This window comes from Gouania willdenowi, chromosome 7 (genome assembly GCF_900634775.1).
Source record: "Gouania willdenowi chromosome 7, fGouWil2.1, whole genome shotgun sequence".
In the NCBI taxonomy this organism is placed as follows: Eukaryota; Metazoa; Chordata; class Actinopteri; order Blenniiformes; family Gobiesocidae; genus Gouania; species Gouania willdenowi.
Genome location: NC_041050.1, coordinates 29,880,617 through 29,907,361, shown reverse-complemented (window position 1 = coordinate 29,907,361; position 26,745 = coordinate 29,880,617). Strand labels below are relative to the sequence as shown.

The 26,745-nt window shown below is 40.1% G+C and overlaps 1 protein-coding gene across 5 annotated transcripts in view; it reads left to right on the top strand.

Moving 5' to 3' along the window:
• Positions 1–25,738, top strand: part of wnk3 (WNK lysine deficient protein kinase 3) — a 55,364-nt gene extending 29,626 nt beyond the window's left edge. The window contains exons 3-25 of one of the 5 annotated variants that reach the window (XM_028451991.1): positions 333–505; positions 2,697–2,917; positions 3,157–3,314; positions 3,528–3,616; positions 3,696–3,915; positions 4,138–4,336; positions 4,582–4,691; positions 6,052–6,204; positions 6,698–9,886; positions 10,112–10,155; positions 10,256–10,391; positions 10,486–10,602; positions 10,698–10,793; positions 10,870–10,915; positions 11,021–11,173; positions 11,290–13,184; positions 13,431–13,677; positions 15,805–15,890; positions 15,978–16,315; positions 18,400–18,632; positions 18,715–18,810; positions 18,882–19,045; positions 22,774–25,738. In XM_028451991.1, the coding sequence (XP_028307792.1) occupies positions 333–505; positions 2,697–2,917; positions 3,157–3,314; positions 3,528–3,616; positions 3,696–3,915; positions 4,138–4,336; positions 4,582–4,691; positions 6,052–6,204; positions 6,698–9,886; positions 10,112–10,155; positions 10,256–10,391; positions 10,486–10,602; positions 10,698–10,793; positions 10,870–10,915; positions 11,021–11,173; positions 11,290–13,184; positions 13,431–13,677; positions 15,805–15,890; positions 15,978–16,315; positions 18,400–18,632; positions 18,715–18,810; positions 18,882–19,045; positions 22,774–23,301 (8,691 nt within the window). In that variant the 3' untranslated portion in view covers positions 23,302–25,738. Of the gene's footprint in view, positions 1–332; positions 506–2,696; positions 2,918–3,156; positions 3,315–3,527; positions 3,617–3,695; positions 3,916–4,137; positions 4,337–4,581; positions 4,692–6,051; positions 6,238–6,697; positions 9,887–10,111; positions 10,156–10,255; positions 10,392–10,485; positions 10,603–10,697; positions 10,794–10,869; positions 10,916–11,020; positions 11,174–11,289; positions 13,185–13,430; positions 15,652–15,804; positions 15,891–15,977; positions 16,316–18,399; positions 18,633–18,714; positions 18,811–18,881; positions 19,046–22,773 lie in introns of those variants that run through there. The other 4 variants (XM_028451992.1, XM_028451990.1, XM_028451994.1 and 1 more) reach the window with 4 other exon arrangements.
• Positions 25,739–26,745: the final 1,007 nt, after the last annotated feature.

The following is a 26,745-nucleotide window of genomic DNA, read 5'->3' as shown; positions in this document are numbered from 1 at the left end:
TGGATTCCAGGTTCAGCCTCTCTTTGGCTTGTCTTTTGCATTCAGTCAGTATACCATACTGAGAATTTGTGGCTGACACAGTGGAAATGTTTTTTTTTTTTTTTTTTAAAGCTCAGGCTTGGGTGTTGTTTTCACCCTGCTGCAACCATATATTGCTTGCATCATCTAGTGGCAGCAGGAGTCATTGCACAACGTTTCGTGTGAATGTCTCCTAAAACCTCTTAAGTTAACAGATGTATGTGGCAGCAATAGAGAATGGCTTCTGGATTAAATCTGAGCAGAGCAAATGTATAATGTGAATATGTAACAACACGCTCAACTCCTCCCTCCAGGATCGTAAGCTGACCAAGGCGGAGCAGCAACGCTTCAAGGAGGAGGCAGAGATGCTAAAGGGTCTGCAGCATCCTAACATCGTTCGTTTCTATGATTCCTGGGAGTCTGTGCTCCGAGGAAAGAAATGCATTGTCCTCGTCACGGAACTCATGACCTCTGGAACACTAAAAACGTTAGTTTATTTTGGTGTGGGCTTCTTTTGTCTTTCACGCAGTTGACACGCTGTCAGTTTGTAAAATCAAGACTGTCACTCATTTTATGACTACCATTAATTTACTCAATATTAGTAGGAATGAGCTAAATTCATACAAGTAACAGTAAAAAAAAAACCAATAGCAATATTGGTCATAATGTAGCTGTTATTTTCTTAAATATAATAGTGCTGGCTCTCAACTTTCACTTATTATTAAAAGAAGTATAAATAAAATGGAACCTTACCTTCATATTCTTATTAAAGAGATCAATTTTGGCTTTAGCAAAAAAAAGAAAGAAAAAAATGCATGTATTCATTTATTCAAATTGTAACATCACAAAAACAACAGTGACTTATTTGGGGCTGGTTTTTACACCACACTGCTGTTTAACAGTTATATCAGCAACCTTCCATTACAGCGTCTGAAGTAGACTCTTAAAAAAAAAAAAATCTTATCCTTTAACATTTTTACATACTTAAATAATACAGCCCTATCAGTCCACCTTGAAATAAGTTATTTTTTTTATTGAAACAAGCCATTTAAACTTAAATAGCGATAAATAATCACTGTTCAACATGGTGTATCTGCAACGGATTAAACAGAGCCTAATCACTGGAATTAATACACTAAAGAAAAAAACGGGGGGAAAAAACAACTCATACACAATGCATACAGCATCCACACTAACTACATTTCACCCAATTAGCCAGATTCTTTCAGTCTGATTAAATATCATCACCAGCTACTAAAACAAAAGAAGTAACAAGTACATCAGAGGGGTATTCCATAAAGGCGGGTTAACAAACTCTGAGTCTATCCATAAACTCTGGGTCAACATACCCCGCGATGGGAAACTCTGGGTATCGGATTCCATTAAAGCTGGTATGAAGTGGGTTAATCAACCCTGAGTGTGTAAACCTTGGGTTACTTACGTGCACGCGCGCGACAAAAAGCCATCATCAATGGATCAGAGATTTAATCGAGCTGCCATGGCAACCAAACGGAAAATAGTGATTTATTCACCGTAATGGGTGAAATAAGCCGGTGTTTGATGAATATGAGCCTGTTCTAAAGGTGTGTTCAGTCTTCAGTGACTATAGTGGCTTAAATCACCTGTAATTAGTCGCAGTTTTTGGTCGCTTCATCACTTTATTGCTTCAGTGACGTGACGAGCGGTGAATAATATGAATAAAATGTGTCTGAGGAGGCGTGGCAGCTGCATAGGATGGCTGCATAGGGAGCCCTCCTGTTACACTGGATATAAAGACAGTAAATGCCGCTTGATATCGCATCATTTATATTGATTTTTTTATGTAATATTGTCGCCAGAGTCATCTCAACGTCCTAAAAAATGTCATAAAAAAACACTGAAGCGGGACGCGAATCCGCAACTCGTCACTTACAAGCGCAGCGTCACAATTCACTGCACCATCATAACTTCAAAGACGCATGATCTACAGATTTAACTGTATACGTCAGTAGATGTTTTAATGCAGATCAACCTCTGTGTGTTTCACCTAATGATCTGTATCCACAATGTTATAAAGAAAACTACCGTTTGCACAAAAAAAAAAAAAAAAAGCCGTAAAGCAACACATTAGTAATTATGTGAGCACGTCTGTGGTTTGTGATGTTACTAAAGTGTTTCAGAGAAAAGTGTTAAGGTTTATTAAAGTGTTCAGAAACGGTGTTCAGGTGGGCGGAGCCAGGTAGAAACCCAGGGTTTCTTTGATAAAACCTGCCAGCGACCAGGTTTATTTCACGGACAATGTTGCCCGGGTAACATACTCAGAGAAGAACATACCTCGCTTTTTGGAATGGGACACTCAGAGTTTCCCTCATTTGAGCCTGAACATACTCAGAGTTTGAACATAACCCGCTTTATGGAATACCCCTCTGGTGTTTGAAAAATGTCAAGTTAAATTTTTGATTTCAGTTTGTAAATGTAGTAAAGTAAAAGTGAAAGTCAACCGAAAATAAAACAAGAAGTAAAGTTACTTGATGACAGTACTTCAATATTTTTACTTTATTGTGCACATTTATTTGGATCGTTTTGCTTGAATCAGATGTGTGTGCACAATATCAAATAATGTAAATTTCTACAACCCATAATAGGATGGAAAGACATTGTAAGTATTATTTTATGCATCGTCCTTTCTCTTTACTTAGGTACCTAAAGCGCTTTAAGGTGATGAAACCCAAAGTCCTGAGGAGCTGGTGTAGACAAATTCTGAAGGGCCTTCACTTTCTTCACACCCGGACTCCACCGATCATCCATCGAGACCTGAAGTGTGACAACATCTTTATCACTGGGCCCACAGGCTCAGTTAAGATAGGGGACCTCGGTTTGGCCACCCTAATGAGGACCTCCTTTGCCAAGAGTGTCATTGGTAGGCTGCAAACAGACTAACTTTGTTTAAAATGAATGTTTGCCATAAAAGAATTTGGCATTTTTGAAATATGCACCATTTGGATCTTAGGATCAAGTTCTGAACACTTTGAGCTCAGTCTAGAATGTCTCCACAAGGCACTGTAAATAAATGGAACTTAGTAAATTATTATAGAGATTCTAATCAGACTACACTTTTTGTCCTTCAAGTTATTCAGAAACATTGTCTGGTTTCAACAGGAACACCAGAGTTCATGGCCCCAGAGATGTACGAAGAGCACTATGATGAATCTGTCGATGTTTATGCCTTTGGGATGTGTATGCTGGAGATGGCCACTTCTGAATACCCTTACTCAGAGTGCCAAAACGCTGCTCAGATCTATCGCAAAGTCACAAGTGTGAGTATAGTTATTCACAATATTCAAACATGTCCCGTTAACCCTCTCTTAAAATTATTTTCTTAGTTAAATAATGCTGCAGGTGATGCTAATAGTTTTTTTTTTTTTTTTTTTATCAAATAAAGACATAGAGAAATAGATTGGATTCAAACCTTGAAATTAATTTTCCTATTTCCTGTAATAAGCAGCAATCTCATTTCCTTTCTGTTCCAGGGTATAAAACCAGCCAGCTTTGATAAAGTCAGTGATCCAGAGATCAAAGAGATTATTGAAGGTTGCATACGTCAGAACAAAAGTCAGAGGTAAGAACAGTTTGTAAGTACACTCTAATGAGGCTGATAATTACTATCCTGTTCATGACTCCATATTTCCTTCTGCCAGGCTCTCTATCCGGGACCTCTTGAACCATGCATTCTTTGGGGAAGACACAGGGGTACGGGTGGAGCTAGCAGAAGAGGACATAGGCACCCAGGAATGTCTGGCCCTCCGGATTTGGGTGGAGGACCCAAAAAAACTAAAAGGCAAGCACAAGGACAATGAGGCCATCGAGTTCGGTTACGATCTGGAGAATGACAGTGCTGAGGAGGTGGCTCTAGAGATGGTAAGACACAGTTGTAATAACTCATACCTAACAAGCAAAATTATGGTTAATATAGTTCAGATATGGTAACTGTCTGAACGAAGTTTGAATGAAAAACCAGTAGAGAAAACTATTCATTATTATTAACCCCATTTGAATTTGATTTCCTTCACCTTCATGGGACCATTGATGACTAATTCTCATTCTCTTTCTGTTACTCTCTTCCACATATACACATCAAAGGTGAAATCCGGCTTTTTTCATGAGAGTGACGCCAAGGTGGTGGGAAAATCTATCCGAGATCGAGTAAATTTGATCAAAAAATCAAGAGAGCGTCGACAGCAAAATTGCTTTCCAAAGCAAGGCTTTGAAGAACGAAAAGACTCCAATCTTAGCTCGTGCAGCTTTTCTCATCCATCCTCTTCCATGGGGCAAGTGGCAGGTGGGCAGATGAGAAGAGGGGAGGGTGGGCAGGAGTCTGAGGAGATTGCTGAAGTGGACCAGCATGTTAGGCAGCAACATGTCTTTTGTGGGACAACCCTTAGTCTGCCTGGTAGTTTGCAGCTTACTGAAACAATATTTCACCAGTGTATGAGTTTTTAACAGTTTTAGTTGTGATACTTTAAAAATGTATAAATGTGTATGTTCTGGTTTGTTGTACATCTTGAATTTACTTTTTACTCCAAGGAGAGAGCATTGGATCTGCCAGCTGTGAATCATATGCAAGTGAACAGAGTCAGGCTTACTCTCAGCAAGGAGACTCACACACCCAGACGGCTTTCCCATCAGGGTTATCGGTAAGTCCAAACAGTCCATTCCAACTTTAGCGCATTGATTCCAAACCAGGAGTAAGTGTACCTTTAATGATACATGAGCACTTCGCTAAAGGCACCTGTAAATATTTTAAAATGTATTTCCAATTCAATAGTTTTCAAAAGTTTTTTTTTAAATCATTACTGTAAATGCTCCATTTGTTGACTTTTTGCATATTGCATTGTGGGATGTAGAGTTGCAAAGACGGATGCATAAAAGTGTTTTTACCTAATTCCAAAATCACAGAGAATACCGGGATCAAACGAGAACAAAAATGGTGTCAAGAGAATCATTTCCTGGTGAAGAAAAACAAGAAATGACAGTAAGAATGAAGAAAAAAACACCTCTATGCGTTAGTTATTGGACTCTATATCCCACAATGCAATGCACGGAAATGTCAAGAGACTGTTTCAACCTTTTGGAGTAAATGATGTTTGATTCATTGATCTATGAGGTATATACTATAATTTTATCGAATAAAAAAGATATCAGGTATAGCAGCTTTTTGGCCCATTTTGAGCCGATTTTTGACTCATGCGTCTATTTTTGGGATCGGTCCAAGTCTCTGCTAAATCATGTGTCGTGCATCGTGCAGAATATATGGGGTCACGATAAGCGATTAACACCTCACGACCAGCTCCCGATCAGGAATCGTATGGTTGTAAGGAAATCAAACATGTCTGAAATCCAGTCGCTCCTCCAGTCGGCACTGTTGAAGCAGAGCCACGGACCGGCTTTCCTGAAACTATCACATGCTCATGCGCGAACACAGTAGGACCGCTGTAGAACTGATAGACCGTACTGCCCACGTTGGCCTAGCCGGTTCCTGGTCCATCACATCGCCATCTATTCTTGTTAAAGCTCTTTTTGATGAGATTTGCGAGTCTCCACTTCCGGGTTTTTCTTCTTCTTCTGTTTTTTTTCTTTTTCTTCTTCTTCTGTTTTAAAGGCGACGCTTCAGAATTCTTCTTCTTTTTCATTGTATGTTGCATTTATGGAAACAAGACCCCGATGTGTCGTGTATAGAGGTACAGTTTGAGGAGTCAGATCGTGTCAGAGTGTCGATCCGTACAGTGTAAGAACATGAATCGTGAGCACATTTGGGCTCTGCAATGGAGTCGCACAATTTGAGCTGGAGCTGAGTACAACGATTGAAAAAATCGCACAGTGTATCCCAGCCTTAAGTTACTCAATTAGTTGCTGCTGTTAATTGCTAAAATGACACAAAAATTCAAGGCTCAGAAGATGCAAAGATTTCTAAACCACTGTCTTTACACAATACTGACTTACTGGGTAAAGTTGCTGTTTTGTAATTGTATGTTTTGTTGATGGATTTCTTGACAGAGCACTGCCACTTTTGTTCATCATCAAATTGGTGAAGGTAGCAGCCTTCCAAATGTGCCTCATGGTCACAGTGTCAGTCTGAGCATGCCCATTGAGCAGAGTGGAGGATCTGTTGGTCAGCTGTATATTAAGACCAACAACATGGTTCCACAGGTATCACCAAGTGTACCTCAACTTTGTTTTCAGGTGAAAGGAAAAGTAAAAGTTTATAACCTTTGAAAAAAATAACAATTAACAATGTTACCAATGAAAATCAAGCTAAAATCCTGAATTTCCTGTCCCCTTTGGGTTTTTTTCTATTAACTGTTTTTACAACCAGAATTTATTCTCCTAATTGTTTGAGCATAATCATCTGGTTGTACACAATACAGGGTTTGCCCCAGGAAACTGTTTTCACCAGGCATGGTGAAGTTATCACAATCTTCACATTAAATCTTTTGGTAAATTGTATTTTTTTAACAAATGATAGAAAACATTTCCAACCATGCAGTGATCATCTGATCTAAACCTTGTCGTAAACCCTGATGTTAAAAATTTATGTTGATGATTTATGTTCCTCACAAAACATTTCTCCTAATTCTCTACCGCTCTTTTCCCCTTGTTTTCTTCTTGCACACATCTTCATTTTATCATTGTCACTGTATAGTCACAGACATTCCCATCAGATGCATTTCAATCCACCACTCCCCATAGCTCAATGGCACTTTCCCAGTCATCCAAACCCTCCGTTACACCACAAACACATGTTAATGTTCTCACTACATCCATGCTAGTCAGTGATCCTACTGGACTAACAGGGACTATTGTCCCCCATGCTCAGCAGACTCAACTCCCTGTCACTCACATGCAGCTTACTGACAGCATTTCCCAGGCAGCTTCCCATCCAACACACCCTGCCATGATCCCTCAGCAGGCTATTGTCCTACAACAACAGATGGGGGTGGACCCCCAGACAACCACTCTCCATCAGCAGCCCCAACATCAATTGGAAGCCCAGTGTAATCTGCTCAAACAACAAGGTAGTACAACTCAGCTGCTAGCGGACCAGCATCAACACAGCCTTTCAGCCGCCGGTGTCCAGAAGCATCACCCTGAACCTCAGCAACCAATCTATGTACAGGAGCCTGTCCCACATGTCCAGTCGACTTCACAGCAGCACATGCTGACTACACAATCAGGTATGGACCAACCGGCTATGTCAATACCACGACCAGAAGAGCCTGTGTGCAAACAGTTAATGACAGAGGAGACTATGGTGGAATCACAGCTTTTGCACCAACAGCTTCAGCAGCAAACAACAGTGTTACAGCAGCAGCTCGGACATCAATTGCAGCAGCAACAAGTTGTTATGCTTGAGCAACATCAGATGTACCTACAGCAACAGCTCGAACAGCAGCAACAAAAGGCCCTGCTTCAGCAGCAGCAACAGCAAGCTCAACTACAACAGCAGCAGCTCATTCATTGCAAGCAACAGATGGATCAGCAAGCATTTATTAATAAAGAGCAGCAGCAGTGTGTTGTGCAACAAGAAGCAATTTTGCAACTTCAAGTAGATCAGCAACAACTACCGCCGCCAGCACAGACACAACAACAAAACCAGGTATATCAACTGATTGGACAACAGCAACCTACCACACAAACAGATTTAGAGGTGCAACATCGTCAACCTTTAGCCTTGCAGCCACAACATCAGCAAAATCAGCTGCTGCAACAGCAAGCCATGATCCGACAAATGGAGCAGCAGCAGCAACAAAAAGCGCTAATGCAACAGCAGCTGATTTTACAGCAGCAGCTTCAAAAGCAAGCCCAACTACAGCAACATGAGAAAATGCAACTGAGGCAGCAAATTGAACAGCAACAGAAGGCTCTGCTGCAACAACAACTGGAGCAACAGCAGCAACTTCTCTCACAGCAGGAAGCTGAAAGATGGCAGCAACAAGCTATGATTAAGCAACAAATTCAAGAGCAGCAGCAGCAGCAACAAGCAGCTATGGTACAAATTCATCTGAATGACAAACAAGAAACTCTCCTTCTTCAACCAGGCAACACTGAGCAACAGATTCAGGCACCGCTTTTGTGTATTCCGCAACTACAAACTCATTTTACGCCTTCTTCAGGTCAGTCAGAGCAAGTGATTCCCCCGCAGCAGGGGCTGGTTTCTCTGCCACAACAGCATGCACCTGTATTGGAGCCCTATATTGTTGTTGGAGCTGATCAAACTCAACACCAAGTTCAAACCATCTCTCAGAGCCAGGTCCCCGCAACCAACCAGACTATCCAGCTCCCTTTGCAGGCCTCTGCAGCTGTTCCAGCTCATGTCAGTACACAGCAGGGGCAAACTGAGATTCAGAAACTACATGGCCATGTACCAGTCCAGTTTTTAGCCCAGACTGCAGCCCACGTGCTTCCTCAGTCAACACAAGCACCAACTCTGACTGAGGCTCAAACCATTCCCCCAGCAGCAGTAATCCAGCAACAGACACAGATTATTGACACCCAGCAAATTCCCTTACAGACGTGTTATCCTGGGACTGTAACCTACCCTCAAAACCAAGCTGCTGCTCAGCCCTTGATTCAATCTCATCCTCTACACATCACCCAGTGCCAGCCAATGCATTGCCAGGTCCCAAGAGCCGACATTCAGATGCTGGGCCAACACGGCCAAGTCACTGCTCAATCCTTGGCTGCAATGGTTCCTATTCCCAACCAGATCCCGCTTGAGGCTAATGTTCAGCAAAATTCTGGACTCATGAAGCAACAGCTTCAACAATCAATCCAGGAACCTACACAGGTGCACACTCAGGCTGCTGCTGGCCTTTCAACTTCTCAATACGTTCCTCAGCCTATTCACCAGGGCCTGTCACCTGTACAGCAAGATTTACCTCATACTGCACTACAGCAGGAGAAACAGCAGCCAACACCCCAGTATCAGCATATGATTGTGTCTCATGGGTCAACTGGAAGTGTGGGAAGCAAAACAGATGCTCTAAGTTCAGCGACTGACCCTTCAAATGTCACTCATCCTATGCAGACTGGACACGCCTATATATTGGGTCAAACATCTGCACATTCAGTTGTTCTGCCTCAGAAACAACCTCAAGGGAACTTTGGGCCTGACCCAGCAGCCATTCAGCCTCTATCCCAGCTTTCTATACCTCATCAAGTGCATCAACATCCCGCTCCACCTCCCTTGCTGACTCAGTCGGCGCCAGAGCCATTTCAACTGCCCATTCAACAGCCTCTTCCTTTAACCCAAACTGCCATCTCGCTTGATGGGAGTCGACTTAACTCAGAGTGCCCACCCTTATCACATCTGACGACACACTCTCTTACTCAGATAGGCTGCTGTAATGTGGCTGAGATTCATTCCCATAGCACCACCCAGCCTGTGAATAGTTCCATAGTGGCAGGTCCTCCCCCTTCTCCACAGCACCACCTAAAGCAAACGCTGTCAGGCCACACACACGCACAGGCCAACAATCAGGCACATGCTCAGCCCCATTTTCACACTCAAACACCTGCTTCCGAACAACCTGCTCTGCCCCAGGCTTTCTTTCCTGCACTACAAATACCTCTAAGTCCCTCACAATCCTCCACTCCACCAACATCACTACCATCATTCCCATCCCTGCCATTCCACTTACCTGCAGCTGCCCCTGCTCCAGAGCTGCCAACATCTCCACAAGTGGCCCAGGTAATCTTACCAGGGCAGGTCGACTTTATACCCACCTCCCCTCTGCCTGTCGCTACGCTACAATCGCTTGATTCTAATGCTCCCAAATTGTCCCAAGCCTCGCTGCAAGACTGTGACCTTTCCCTGCTGGGCACTGCTCAGGTACAGGAAGTGTGAAAGTGTACTGTCATAGTTGTAATAGAAACAATGGAGAGGAAATTAAATGCATGTTTTTTAATGGAACTAATACATTTCAATTTAAATCAATTACTGTAATAATATAACCTTACTTACACTTTTTTAACAATTATTTCATAGGTATTACTAAAGTTTTTTGTGTCTTATTTTCTATAATGCTTACATTGTGTGTGTATGAATGTCCATTAGAAGGAGGGTCCATACCTGGCAAGTGCAGAACAACATTTATCAGGGTATGTCTTATATCAGGGTTGAATCTCTATATCCTTGGATTTTGTTGGTTTCTGTAAATATTACAAATATCATTCCATTCATACATTTTTCAACTGACAGGTCTGTTCCATCTAATGACGAGGACACTCTGCAGCTCTTGGCAAATGGAAAGTTAGAAAAACTTAAAAACCATAGAAGCACTTTGTGTCAAAAGCCTGAAAATGTTTCCCATCAGTTCCAACTGAGCATGTTCCAGGTAAAAAATAGCAACTGTATACTTTATATGAACCTATACTGCATGTCTGACTCTACCATAAAGAAATAAGTTTATGATTGCCCTGTATTCATAGGCATCTGGCAGTGGAGACAATATGGTGGAGTGTCAGTTAGAGACACATACTAACAAGATGGTGACATTTAAATTTGACATTGAAGGAGATGCTCCAGAAGACATAGCTGATTATATGGTACACAGATCAATGCAATACTTTTAATTTCTGATGCTTAAAAGTATCACTGGCTGCATATTTTTTTAAAACTGCCTTCTTGTTGTATTTTTAAGGTGGAGGAGGATTTTGTTCTTGATGTGGAGAAAGAAAAATTTGTTGAAGAGCTTAAAGCAATAGTAAAGAAAGCTCATGAAATCCTTCACTCACAGGTATGATTTGCATTTATCGCTTCCTCTGCTGATTCTACCTCACAATTTTTAACTTGAGCATTTACTGGTCTTGTAGACTGGATCCACTGACCAGTTAAATGTGAGCACACCACTTAGCTCTGGTAAGTCTACAGTAGTCTGTTATTATTGATGGAACTGAGAAAAGCAAATGGAAAGAGAGAAGGTCTTGCATGCTTTAACTTCTTGATATCTGTTTTGTTTTTCAGTGGATTCGGTGCCCCATTCATCACCAGTTGGACGCTGGCGCTTTTTTATCAACCAGACTATCCGCCATAGAGACTCTCTTTCGAACCAAGGAGCAGCTGCACCACCAACCACAACAGAGGCACAGATCACTCAGTCCCCTAAAAATGAAAAAGGTGAGCTCTACTCAGGGAGGCATACTCAGGCCTGTCAGGTTTTAATGCTGCAACGTCATACCTGGGTTGAGTTTTTAGTGTAACTTAAACTAACATTTTTTTCTTTATTTGTTTAGAAAATGATGGATCCCAGAGTCTGGAGTGTTTGACTGCAGTGGACGCTACATCCTACCCCACTGTACCTGTCACCTGCCCACCAATTCCCGCTGTCCCAGCCCATCTTACATTGACTCCCTTTGTCACAGCTACACCTGTTCAACACACATCTTCTTCTGAAATTATGTTTGGATCAGCCTCCATCTCTGGCAATGCTATTGGTGGTCTTGAAATGCCCGTTCACACCGTGGTCCCTTCTAACACAGCCTTACCTGCTGCAAACCTCTCAATCCTCAACTCTGTTCCCATTGTTAAATCTCCAATACCAACTGCCCTTCCGGCAGCTAGCATTTGCTCCACTGTAGGTCAAAGTATAGGCGATGTACTTATTTCCACTCCACAGCCATGTCTTTCTGCATCTGACCAGGCTCTGACTTCTATTCACTTTTCTCCTCCAACAAGTGCTACACTGATTCCTTCTGTGACAAGCCAACCTGGCACAGAACAGAGGCAAACATACACTAATTTGGCCCAACCTGGTCCACAGCAATCTCAACCACAGCTATTCCTACAGTCTGAATTGCAACAACAGGTAGTAGCAGCACAACTGCAGGCAATTCAAATTGATCATCAGCAGATCGACCAATCAACACAACAGCAACATCAAGTGTACCAAGAAGAAATGCCTCAGCAGCAAGGACAAATTGTACAACAGCAACTACAACAACAACAGCAGAACCAACAACAAATAATACCAAATCAAATGCCACCACAGCAGTTCAGTGAGGGTCCAGTGCTGCCTCAGACAATGCCTGTGCATCACGGTCTGCCCTCTTTGCCTTTACAACCGACTCTGCTGCCTCTTAATGGACAACAAACTTCACAATATTCCCAACAGGCTGTGGCACCACAAGAAGTAATTATCCCCGAACAGCAGACAATACTACTACAAGAACAACAAATAGTGCAGCAACAGCTACATATGAGTGGAGGGGATTCAAAACCAGATCAAAATCAAATGTTGTACTCATCAATGGGTAAACCCTTTCTCCAACAGCAGATACAAGCAAATATTGGCCCTGCAACCCTGCAGCAGAGTCCACAACAATCCCAAGAGCCTGCTGAAGCAGTACAACATGTACAATCACAGCAACAGCTGAAGCAGACTGAACATCAAGAGATGGTCTCAGGCATGGAGACACCACAGAGGCAGCAGCAGGCTTCTCTACAAATGTCTGAGTCAGAGGTGTCTACAGGTGAGACGAGCATTACAGAGGACACATGCAGCTACTCTGCCTCCTTCCATCCTTCCTCTGACTCCTCACTGCCACCGCTACACCTGGGCACTGCTGAGGCTCCGTTTCCTACTCTCGCTCTTACGATGTCACCGTCTCCTGCTCAGCCTTCCTCTGTTGCTGAGTCTGACAGTGAAGGACCTCCTAAAATTGAATTCGTGGACAACCGCATAAAGACACTGGATGAAAAGTTGAGGAACTTGTTGTATCAGGAGTACAGTAGTGGGGCAGCAGTGGCAGGGGGAGCTGCCTTTGGTCCACCATCAGCTGCCTCCACATCGGCAGGGGGCGACGAATCATCTGAACCACAATCTCTCCACTTCTCATCATTTCCCCATCATGCATCCTCCTCAGACACTTCCCCTCAATCCTCGTCCTCTAGCACCTCCTCCACCACTTCCCGTTCCTCATCCTCCTCACCGGAACCAGAGAGAGACAAACGGGGGGATGAAGGTTCATCATTTGTAGCCAATTCACAGGAGTTGGACCCCGTCAAACTGCAGCCTGATCCATCTTTTACATCTATATCTTCCACCCTGCCAACCTCTCTGCTTGCTTCTTGTCAAGACGACTCATCTGGGCTCCAACCCCCACCTGTACCAGGAGAACCAACCATTTTTGTGAGTAAAACCAAAAAAGATTAACATTTAGGATACAAGGTTGTACCGTATAGTCTAAGACAAGCCTTGCCTGGTAGAAATAAACATTATTCGATGTTACTTTTTAGTTTAGCATTCATTTGTAGTCTTAGCACTTGATGCATACTATTATGTCTATTATGTGCAATTTGTCACTGTTATGGTTTTTTGTTCATTTTACCTGTTTAAGCTGTGTGCAGCCACTCTTACTTTTCTCAACTGTTCTAGGCTGTACCCTCACACTCTGACACCAGTACTACCGGAGAAGGATCTTGGCACCACAATCAACAGCTGATCCCTCTCCGGCATGGACAGCAGCAGCAGAATGCAGGAGGTGGATATTTTGGCCTAAACCTGACATGTCCTAGTATCAGAAATCCTGTTAGCAAGAAATCGTGGACTCGAAAATTCAAAAACTGGGCGTGCAAACTGCGTCACTCCACCAGCTTGTTCAAGAAGCCCAGAGTTCCGCAAGGTAGCGTTCTGCTAGGGAGAGAGAGTGGGAGCGAAAGAGAGAGACTGAGAGTGATTGAGAGAGAGAGAATGAGATGTTGGGGCATGAGCCTAACATATCTAATATCTAGCACTAGTCTTAACATAGTGACTTAACTACCCTCATTTTGTTAAAACGTTTTACGTTAATGGGTGTTAATATTCACTCTTAATGCTTTGTGTTGTGTTATTGGTTGCATTTGAATCTAATTTAATTTTGATGTACCTGTGCATGTGTAATAGATTTGCTTTCATAATTTTAAATTATTTTTGCACTAAATATTCTTTTCTTGGCAGCTTTTCTTTTTGGGTTACTCGTGTAGAGGAGGGTGGGAGATTGGCATTATGGAAGGAGGTGGCATCAGAAATCCCAATGACCTTCTCCTGCAGACACATGCTAGAGTAAAGGCCAGCCAGGCCTGTGTCCCGCACAAACCCCCTCTTAGATGATGCCAGCCTTCAGGGCCCTAGAGTCTCCAGGCTTCCCAGCAGCAGCCATCTCACCTCTTCATCTGCACCAGCTGTCTTACTGTAGATACCACCTCAAACTATACCTCATGTCATTACATGGCTGAGATAGATGCCAAGTTACAAATCTCATGTTGCATAATCAGACAAGTAATTTACAGAATCCATATGATTTTTCTTATTTTTTTGGCAGAAAGCTTGTCATAAAGCATATTGTTGCTCCCTGAGGCTCCAATGTATAATGTAGTACAACTTATTTGGAGCGGAGTGCACGCACTGGGTGTAATATGACATCAGGGTGAGGGCTTATCTAAGGTTTTGACCTTATGACAAACACTATTTTGTTCATGAGTCTATAATGAGTTGCACATTTAGGCAAATAATATTTTTTTACTCTACATTGTTAGATATTAATTGACATTTAAACTGTTTGTTGTTCCTTTCTAATTTTCAGAACTGACCACTTTGAACTATCTATAATGATAAATATTGGGAACAGCAACAGAATTGTTAAGCACCAATAATGAGACGACTTTAAAGAAGAATTATCTGTGATGGTAATTTGGTGATTTGGTTGGATTGAGAGCATTCTATATAGAGCGGTATAGTGAGTATTAAGTAGGTAATTAGCTTAGCATAAATTGTTCTTTGGAGATTTTATAGTATAGACTGGGTGTGTCTTAACTGCTCCAGGAGCCCCGTGAAAACATTTTTTTAAAATTTCCCCTCTAGTGGCAGGTCAGCCAAAACCAAGGGTTTAGTTACTCTTTAAGGTTCCAAGGACACTTTGCTCTGTTAAAGATCACACTCAGCTAGTGCACTCCAATCAGAGCAAATATATTGTGCTTGGGTGTGACCTATTGACATTGTAATTAAATGCATGGTTTTAGATTTACGTTTACAATACTATACACATTTTCTTTTTAAAGGCATTTGGATTGGATTAGCTTAACTTTACCATGCCAATGAGGTTTCCGGCATACATTTCAGCTGTTTGTTTGTTTTTACATGTGTAACATATTAAACACTAACTTAAAACTTCTGCTACAAGAGCCCATGCATGTAACTAAGTGCACCAGGCTGCATACAGTATGTTGTTATTTTTCCACATTACTTTTATCCTAAGCTATGTTTTGATTATTCATGAACACAGATGTCAAACACTGACAGGCACAGATCATATATTTTCTGTAGGACTTAATTGTCTCGCATGTGTGGGTCAAATGTGAGTCGGTAAGAGTGAGGATGGGTTGGTTGAGATATACAGTATGTAATATCACAACATGTTGAATGAATTCTCAAATACTCCTTTCTATACAATCACTGGCATTTTTGTAAGGATTTGTAAATAATTGTTAGTCATCAGTTATTGTCCCTGAATTAGAAAATAATATCTAAACATTATGTTAACACAGAGAATTGCATGTCAGCTTAATAACTCCAAAAAGCTACAAGTCTTTGTGTCTAACGCTGTCTTTGTGTTCACGCCCCATGTCTGTCTGTGTGCATCACATTCGTCTCATCCCGTATTCTTTCTGTTCCTTTGGTTTGTGTCATTATTGTGTTCTTTTACTTGTGTGTCTGGTTTCTTGCGTCTGTGTCCTCGTCTACCCTTTCTGTTTTTTTCCTCTCACTTTATCAGATGATTGCTCGAGTAGTCCACCACTCAGTGATGATAAGAAGCAGGCACCACCTAATCCTGTCCAGTCAAACAAAGGACGGTTTCAGGTAGGCATAAGGCTTCAGCTTTGTTGATTAGATGCCTGAGCCTTTGGTGGTGGTTTTATGGACATGGTTCCCTTTTGTTATCTTCAGGTGACACCAGTGGTACAGACTTCTGTCCCAAAGGACATTCCAGCAATTCATGATGGATCTCATCAGAAAGTGGGACGTTTCTCTGTAACTCGAGCTGAAACTAAGAAAGACGACCGGCAGACGGATTCCTCTGTAGTGTCTACTGAACTGGAGAAGGAGAGGAGGAAGTCCAAGGGTAAAGATGGGGAAAAAGAAGAAAATAGGAGAACTGCATCAGTTTCTCATCTGCCCCGAGGTGTTACTTACAGCCACTCGCCTATGGGCAGCAGTGATGATGATGATGAAAGCGAGCTAGGGGATGAAGACTTGAGAAAAGAACTACACACACTCAGAGAAAAGTACGTATTGTTCTTTGAATTCTTTATACATCATTTTATTCATTTTTTATTACCTAACTATTCCATGCTGGGTCGTATGGAGCCTATCCCACCTTCCCTGGGTGGAAGCTACACCCTGGACAGTGTTGTGGTGGTCTGGATGAAGGAGACAGAGTCAAGCTTTAGGGTTGCTGGTCAGATGCAGACACAGGGCTTTATTATGTCAAAGGGTTTTGGAGAACAGACCGGTCTATTCACAAATAGATCCATAATTTTCACATGTTTTTCAAATCCACAAATGTATTTACAAATTTCACATGTACTTTTTAGATTTTCACATGTGTTTTTCAGATTTTCACATGTTTTTCAGATCCACAAATACATCCACAATTTACACGTGTTTTCTCATTTATGTGTGTGTATTTATCATGAATTATCATGTGTAAATCTGCAATTGTGCTTGTGGATTGAGCAAAGTGTGTTTGTGGATCAGCCCGCGTGTGAATTGATTTTTGAGACAAGCGTAACGCAGCTTCACTCAAATCCACACACCTGCTGATCCACGTGTGTAGGGAGCCATCATCCACTTGGGGGCAGTAATGAAGTATCTGCTGAAGATTAATTCCATTTACCGACACAAGAATATCAAATAACGTCACAATCACTGCAGTCTTCACTTGTCTCCTGCTGATAATAATACAACACTTGGTTTAACAAAAACATTTCATCATAATTTCAATAAATTTGTATTAGTAAAAATGTTTTTTAGGACACCTCTCTTGATTTATGGAACGCTATATTGTATATAACACAAAGTAAAAATACATATGTCCCCAGTGCACCAGTTTAGCCAAATAAATGATAGTGTATACTAATTAAACTTATAATCTTCACCACACAGAGTCAGACACCATACCAGTAATCTATTCAGGCTGCACCTCAAATATGACAAATAGGAGGAAATAAAAATAGGACACCTTAAACTGTTTTAGTGTAAATTGATTATTGAAAGTATTTTTTGACAAATCAATTGTAGTGTGATCAACAGAACTCCTTTGATGATTGGATAGAGTTATGTCATTAGTATACAGTACATTAGAGTGAAATGAGTCAATTCTATTACTCATAAAAATCCATACACATTAATAAAAATGTATTTTTTGTTAAACCAAGTATTGTACTATGATCAGCAGGAGACAAGGGAAGGCTGCAGTGATTGTGGTGACACTGCAGTGAACACCAATGACGTTATTAAACATTCTTGCAGCATCTGTTTTTGTGTCGGTAAATGCCTCATTACTGCCCCTAGTGGATGATGGGTCTCTAGACATGTGGATCAGCAGCTGTGTGTGTGTGGATTTGAGCGAAGCTACATTACATTTGTCTCAAAAATCAATTCACACGCCGGCCGATCCACAAATGCACTGTGCTCAATCAACAAGCACAAGATTTACACATGATAATTCATGAAAAATACACACATAAATGAGTAAACACGTGGAAATTGTGGATGTATTTGTGGATCTGAAAAACATGTGAATATCTAAAAAATACATGTGAAAATCGTGGATCTATTTGTGAATATTTTTGAGACAAATCTCTCCCCATAGTTTAGTGCTCTCAGTGTTATGTATGTTGCTGGTAGCAGTAGTCATAACATAGTAGAGCCTCCTCAGGCAGAGGCTTTGGTGTGTGCTATCAGTGTACGATGGTATCTGACCCACTTAGGGCAGTCTGACCAGAACTGACCAGGAGAGTGTTTTGTAATTACATATCAATCCTGCTATTGTTATGACTACGGCTATCAGCAACAGACAGCATGCCAGTCAGTCACAGGATGATATACAGTTAAAAGTACATTTATCTTTGATATCTGGACTGTATGAGGAAACCCTTCAGAGGATATTCATGTACTTTGTAAGAATTTGCAAACTTGGCACCTAAATCACCAGGGCAATCGGGTCTGGAACATGATCTTGTGCAGTTTTACTGAGTGGAGAAACCTTTCCACAGAGCAGTGGCATCTGGTTTTTATTTCTTTTACTTCTTTTTATTTTACTTTCTGTTCCTTCTCCTTACTTGTTTCCTGATTACACAATCTGTAGGCACATCAAAGAGGTGGTTTCCCTTCAGTCCCAACAGAACAGAGAACTTCAGGACCTCTACAGACAGCTGCGTTCCCTCAAAGACCAAAGACAGAGTCTGCCTGCCTCTCTGTCCCGATCTCCTCTTCCCACAGTGCCTCCTGTGATTTCCCCTCGTAGGCCCAGACCAGCCAAAATTAAGCTTCGTCCTCGGCCTCACTCTCACATGGACAACAATGGGGTCCCACGCTCTGGTAAGAATTGCAACTTTGATCCAAACTGTCCTTTAAACCTACTTTATTCTTCCACTAAATATTGTTCTATGGTTTCCTTTAGGAATTCAGCAATCCGGTAGTTTTTCAGGTAGTGAGCAAGGCAGACTGTCACTGCACTGCAAACCACAGCATTGCACATCCTCACCTGCTAAAAAAGGTAAAGAATTTCAGTGCTAAATCCAACCTGACTTAGTTTTTTTCACTATTCAGTGATTTAATCTTTCACAGATCACAGTCCTCAAAGAACAAGCACATTTACGGATGAACTGCACAAACTTGTTGATAATTGGACAAAGGAGACCGTGGGCTCCACACCGCCCAAACCTTCCCTCAATCAAATAAAGCAGATTCAACAGGTGCAGGAGTTGGGAAGCTGGAGCCAGCCATCAGAGGTAAGATGTTTATCACTATGGCAACACTACCTTTAACGCAGTCAAAAAATTGTTCACCCTGATACCTTCAGGTAAAATTAGTTATTATGACAAACCAAACTAGTCCAAAAAACAATTTGAACTAGTTTGGTTTGTCATAATAATGTATTAAAATATGTTTCCGGCCTCTATGATTCCCTGCATTACTTGTGACCACCCATACTGTGATTAAAAGACAAAAACAATAGATCTATATGCTTTTAAACTGCATGCATTAACTACTCCTATCACAGCTTTCAATTACTCCTTTTTTGGGGTTTTGTTTTACAAAAAACAAACAAAACATATTCACATCATACCTGTAAATTTGTTTTTTATGCCCATTTGAAACTCAGACAATTAATAAAAATTCCAAACTTACTGGACTGATCGGTCTCTACTTAAGGTTAAAATCAGCAGCCCGCCCTCTGAAAGGGGCGTTTTAAGAAAAACAAGATCATTTGTGTAAAAAAAGCATTATTGCTGATGGAAAATCTGCTGAGTCGCTTGTTGACACCGTGGTTTGCCTCAGACCTCAACAACCCTCTCTAGAGGAAAAGGTGGGTGTAGGAAATGAGTTGAGACTAGGTCGATTAGCAGTACGATTTATACAACAGTAGCTGCTAAGGCTACTGTGAATAGGTTTGAAACCAAATGGCAGGTTAGCTTTAAATCCACCAATATTATGAACAGTCAAATTTGTTAATATGACAATGGACACAAAGATCAAGCTTAGTTTAAACCTACTGAGCATTTACCTGCAGCAGTATTCAGTGTCCAGCAATCTAGAGCTTCTCTTTGTCTAGTGTGGTCCTCCTATGTCAAACAGATGTTTTAATGTCATATTGTTTGAAAATTGGGGCTTTGCTTTTCAGCACAATAACGTTGAAAAACAATATGCTATGCTAGAGTGACCATATTTTGACTTCCGGAAAAGAGGACACTTGGGTCGACCTTTGCTTACTTCAAGTACTCAACGTTTTCTTGAATCTACCTTGTAACAGCAAAATACAATAAAGTAGATAAATAACTTTTTATTGTAGGTTTGAAAATGAATTTCTCTTTTTATAACAAAGATTTAAACAACATCTAGAATCAGTGGTGACTCAAGTCAATCACGTGTATTATGCATTATAACAGTGGTTCCCAACCTTTTTTGGATCAAAGCCCCATTTTTATATCACAAATTTCTAGCGACCCCAAAGACTTTACTTTTTCTCCAGAATTAGTTTTTGATAGTGTTTGTTATACTGTGTTACAAACACAGAGTAGTCAGGATTAGTGCACAAAGAGACAAGATGTGCCAGCTCCACTGTATTATATTTATTTATTTTATTTTATTTTTTTATTTTTTCCCCTTCTTTTCTTTATACTGCACTGTTTAAAACAGATTTAAATTTGAGAAAGTGAAGGTACAGAATAAAATTATTTAAAAATTTGTGTTGTTTTAATTTGAAAAATAATATTATATTTTTAATCAGTAATTAAGTATATCAAATATTACACATTTCAGGTGACCTCATTTAAATTCCAGGCAACCCCAAGGTTGAAACACTGCATTATAATTTTTAACAACTGTCCTTGAAAAATGTCATATATACCTTCTCTCAATCATTGAAACAATGAGAAACATTTCCTTCTAGAAATTAAGCATTAATATACACTAATATACACATAAGTTTGCAACCCATGGTCACATGCTGATTCTGAGCTTTATTGTGTCTGTGGGGATGGGGAGGTAATGAGGTGTAGACCAGGTGATAGAACATGTACCTTAACTATCTTGGACTTTAGTCTTCTCTCTTCTTGTCTCTGCCTATGTCTGACGATTTCGTCAAAACAAAGCGGAATCTTTAAAGGTTCCATCACGTGTGCGTAAAATTACCATGACAACTCCTTAGCTTTTAGAAACTGCTGGAATTTCTCAGAGAGAGCAAATATGAGCTGAGTTACGGTCATTTAAATTAACCTTTTCCACTAGATGCCTTCTGGGTCCCTGGGAAACCCGGACATTTTGATGAGTTTGTAAAATCTGGCCGGACGGCCCGGTGTCAAAGTCTCAGTTTACCTCCGTACTGAGATTCTCTTACAATCTCAGTACGTGACCGCTGCGTACTGAGATGTACCTGTGTTGGATTAGCCATGCACAGTGATTGCTGTACTCATTTTAAAAAATGCCTAAAACATCACATAGAAAATCGACCAATGATGAAAAACTATGATTGTCATGATCAGATTCATATGAATGCAACAGCTTATTATTGTAAGGTTACATTAGGTTAACTGTTATTTATTGCAATGTATATGATCACATTGCTAATTTATGAATACAACAGTTTATTATTGTTAAGTTACATTAAGTTAACTGTTATTTATTGCAATGTATATTATAATCATGTTTTTTTGGAAAATAAATTAATTTTATTCATATTTTTCCCCAAGAAAAGGAGCCATTCAGCACTCGTCAAAACACATCTATCTATCTATAAAAGCAAGGAACGTCTGTGCGTGTGTGGAGCAAATATCTCCCCGTTGCGGTGTGAGTTCGACCTGAAACTTAGTCAACGGGTTCCAAAAACCCAAAGTGTGTGCATCTGTTTTTTTGGAGTAATTTGGTGAAGAAAAACTGTCAAAACATTAATTTTATAATTTCGGCTCCCTCGGTAAGAGCGCGGTATTGAGCGCGCTACTTCCGGTTCCAGGTTCATGACATCACCGTGTCGCAGTTTGTTTGGGTTAAAAAAAAAAAAAGGTCAATATTAAAAGCGTGCACGTGTAAGAGGGATAACGCACGGAGGAGATAGAGGGAGACACACACATTATGTACATGACGCGTGTGTAAGAGTGTAAGAGAGAACACATGGAGGAGGTGGAGGTACTCACACACACACACACACAGTATTTATAATAGAAATATACTAAAATAGTAAAATAAAACAAAAAACTAAACAACAATTATACATAAAGTACACAAAACTCCAAAAATCATACATTACAGAAAAATACACCACACAACAAAAAAATATGAAAATGACTCAAAATACACAAAAAATAAATATTTATACACTACAATGGCAACAAAAAACAATAATTACAGAAAAGACAACACTAAAATGACAACAGAAATGCACAAAACTACACTAAAAAAAAAATACACTACAATGACAACAAAAAAAGCAATAAATATACAAAAAATGCACAAAAAGACAACAGAAAGATACAAAAATACACATAATGACTCCAAAAACATACATTACAGAAAAATACATCAAACAAAAAAAATGATAAAAATGAGTATAAAAAACATAAAATTTAACCAGGGAAATCGCTATTTTACTTTTCACCCGCAAATAAACCCCTTTATAACACTACAGAGTACAGAGTATGTACACCTCTTTGTACATCCAACCTTCAAACATATTCTCATCTGGCCATAATTGACAACTGTTCTTATGCTCCCACATGAATGCATACTTCCGACGGGCACTGTACTAGTTAGCTTTGCATGGCGGAAGTTGCAAAACTTACAGCGGAACTAGCAAAAATTCATTTTCCGTTAGTGGGCATGCTCATAATCGATTGCTATGCTATGCTATGCTATGCTATGCTATGCTATGCTATGCTATGCTATGCTATGCTATGCTATGCTATGCTATGCTATAACGATTATTTAGAGTTGTCAAATAATTCATTAACGTGTTTATGCACAGGTGGCTCCTCCAGTGTGGTTTCCAGTGGCTCAACCAAACCTGCAGGCACCATCGACCCCTGCTAGCTTAACAGCAGCAGCCCTGACAGTGGGGGGAAGCCTTCCCTCTTTGCATTCCCTGGGAACAACCCCACCACCACCACCACAGACTCACATGGCTCAAGTGCCACAGATGCAGCAAAGTTTACACCTCCATCCACCTCTCCCCCCTCACCAGACCACATATCAGCAGATAGCACAGCCCATGATGCAAACCTCAGTACAGTCTCAGACTCAACCAATCACCCAGCTGACCCAATCTGCACCTCAAAGCCAACCGCTACTGCCTTCCCAAATGCCCACATCCCCCGTGTCCACAGTGGCGCCTGTCAGCGCTGCACCCATAGATAGCATAGCTGTAGCTGGGGCGTCACTCTGCTCCTGCTCCTCCTCTACTTGTTCCTCCTCTTGTTCAACTGCTGCTCTACCTTCTAGTGCCAAAATTCACCCAACACCCCCCACCTCCACACTTCCTGTGGGACAGAAATAAAACCAAGTGAAGTGTGAGGTCAAAATGAAGGCCCCAAGAGATGGATATACCAAAAGTGTCAGCCTAGAATACAGATCCATATGGAGCTTTTGGATTTGTGTATGTGTGAGTGAGTTACTGCAATGAGTGGACTTCCTGGTACTCCAAAGTACTTCCTGGATGAGATGGATAAAGAACATGGAAGTAACATGATACTCTGGTATGTGAACATGAAGGGTGACCACTGCTGGGGTTCATGGATCTTAATGTGTTGGGAAGCTGAGCTGTTTAGTCTTTAATGTACGAGTATGTGAATTTATGAGTGTGGATGAGTGTTTGTGGATTATCGAAATACATATCACTTATGTCCGTGGACACAATTCAACAGTCATGTTGTTGTCAGCAAACCCTCATAGCTATAACTAAAAACCTCTAAACAGAAATGTAGAAAAATGATTTGATAGCGTTGACTTGTTTTGTTGACCTGTCAGAGATTACAGTGAACAGACTATCAATTCTAAAAGTGCAATTAGTCATGATTAACAAATATGAATTTGTTTAGTTTTTTGTTTTTTTTTTCTAAGAAGCACAGTCATTGATACCGAGCTCAGACCGAAATTATTCAGCATTCAAAAGTTAATCTTATTTATACCTTACTCTCATTACGACAGTGCAAGCATGTGCAGTACAGGCATGTGCTTTGAAACTCATTGTTTTATTCGTGAGAGTAAATATTCCTAAATGGTGATGTCAAACTCCTCCCAGGTTCTTGAATTTGGTCCTGCATGGTCTTCAGCTTTAGTTTAGCTTCAGGGTGCTTGCTTATTCCCATATGAAGTAATGGGTTTAGTACAAAATAAAGGTACATTGGAGAAAGTGTTTTGGACACAGAAGCACAAGGACAAATGCACTAAAGTACTCACTCTAAATTGCAACCTACATGAAATCGTACAATATTTAATCACGCCTGGATATTAGGACAGGTTTGATTTTGCCTTTTATCAGAGCTCAGTTTTGAAAAATAGTTTAATCACATTTGAAATATGTTTTAAAAAAATGCAGGACTGCAGCCCTCCAGGAAAAACCTATTCATCATGAACATGATCAGATAAATTCACATGAAGATAGATGAATAATACGTGACTTCTGTTCATTGTAACGTGTACCAACAGTCCCACTCTGTACCAGTTAAACACGCTTCCATTAAGAAATTCTTTCAGATTTTACAGATTTTGGTTTTCATCATAACAGATATCAACATCATGTTGATGAAGCACATAAAAAAAAAAACAAAACCTGCCAAACTAACAACGGAAACTATAGGGATTATTTCCATATTGCCTTTAAATTTACTGCATTATTGTGAGTATGTGAGTGTACGTTTATTCTGTGACAAACGTTGTGATGGTTTTATGGTGTCAATCATTTAATGTGTACCCCTGTTACTTTGAATACAATGAAGATGTTTACTCTGCCCATATTTTGGGTCTCCTTCATTAAGAGCGTCATTTCTAATCACTTGTCTTCAATTCAGTTCAACTCTGTGGTGAGATTCTCACTTGCCTAGTTCTTTTCGTTTCTTAAAATTTTTTTTTTTTTTTTTTGGCTTTTTCTCCTGATGTTAAATGTCTTCTTAGTTATGAACTGTTGGCTGTCAAATAGGAAGTTACCAGAAGCTAAACGTGGGCCCTGAAGTCTAATATTTTCTTTTTTACTGTTCCTAAACTCACATACTTAGTAGATACTTTAAGGAATATATCAGCAGATACATTACTGTATCTTCCATTGGTTTATCGGTACATTTAGCCACAAATACACATGTTAATACATTTAGGTGTAATAGGTAGTCTAAAATCAGAGCAGCATTTCTGTTTTATCATTGATAGTGTGAGACAGGAACTTGTGCAGATGTAGCAACAGCAAAATGTGAATAAAATACAAACAAGACATGAATGGTTGCTGAGGAATAGTTAACACAAAGGGTATGCGTGTTCAGAAGCTGAATAATCTAAAACGTAAATTATTCAGTTTTCTGTATTTGTGGATTTCCACAATTTCCCCACATCTTCACAAAGATGTGGTTCATTAATAGTAAAGATGAGATACTGTGCTGTCAAGTCTGATACTAACATAATGTATCTAACAAGCTACTGCTCGAGGATCATGACCCATGATTAGGAGCTTGCTTTGTCCTTGAAGTGTTACCAAATTGTTTTCATAAAGATTATTTTTGTATTTTGGAATGAGGTTGTACAAATTGTAAAGTTGTGTACTCATTGATTTTAGAAGGTATTAAAACATTGGTTTTCATCCCTATTTACATGGGACTTCCTGCTGTAATATACCTCTCAGAAACCTGACCGGGCCAGTCTGCTTGAGATTCTATTCTTTTTTTTTTTAATAGTTTTCACATACAGCCCTTGTGCTGGGCTGCATGTTGGAATAAATATTAAATTAAGCAAGAAATAATGGGAGACCCACAATGGCATGACTGAGAACCAATGACTAAAGCACATTTGGGGAAATCAGTTGTGAAAAAAAACTTGGTGAATTAGCCTCTGTAAATTGTAACTAATTCATCTGTTGATTTTATTTATGTTTTGTAACTAATCAAAATAAATTATGTAAAACACCATGTTTGAATGTCTGCATCATTTTTTTTTTTTTTTTTTGCCTCTGACTGAGAACAAGATTGGATGGATGGATGGATGGATGCTGGTCACTCTACACCTTTAGTGTCACTTTTGTTTGTTGAGTGTAAAGAAAGTCTTAAGAACTCTTAAAAAGTTTGTCACAGTTTTTTTTTTTTTTTTTTAAAGAAAATTCCTGCTACAATAACAAAAAGAACACTAGATTTGCAACAGTCGGCACTATACACTCCTATTACATCCTATAATTTGGAAGGTTATCATTAAAAAACATGTCTTCAAAAGGTTTTTCCAATTTTTGCCTTTTTTTTACTTGTTTTTCCTCATAATTCAGATGGATGATTGTTTATCACTGCCTCACGCTGGTCACTATACTCAGCGTCTCCATCTCTGCCCTTGTCCAGAAAGCACACACTACTGTGCTACAAACCTTCCTATCCTCCATCTACTATCTACACCAGGGGTTCTCAAACCTTTTAGATCCAGATACCACTTACTGGGGAGAAAATATTTCAATAATCCCCACTGACATTTGTGCCCCTAAATCCCATAGGAATTATTTATTCTTTGAATTTTTCAACATTGTTGTAGTAGAATAAACTTCAAGAGTACATGTACTATAACATAAAATGTGTTATAGTACATAAAGAAGAAATGTTGTGCATCATTTTATTGCCATTGAGACAGCTATCAGTCTTTACAGTGATGCAGCAGTGTGTCTGTCTCCATATACTTACATGTGTTGTTGTATGTGCTTTTTATTGGTGCATTAATCCCCATATGTAGTTGTACCTTTTTGTAAAATACAACATATATT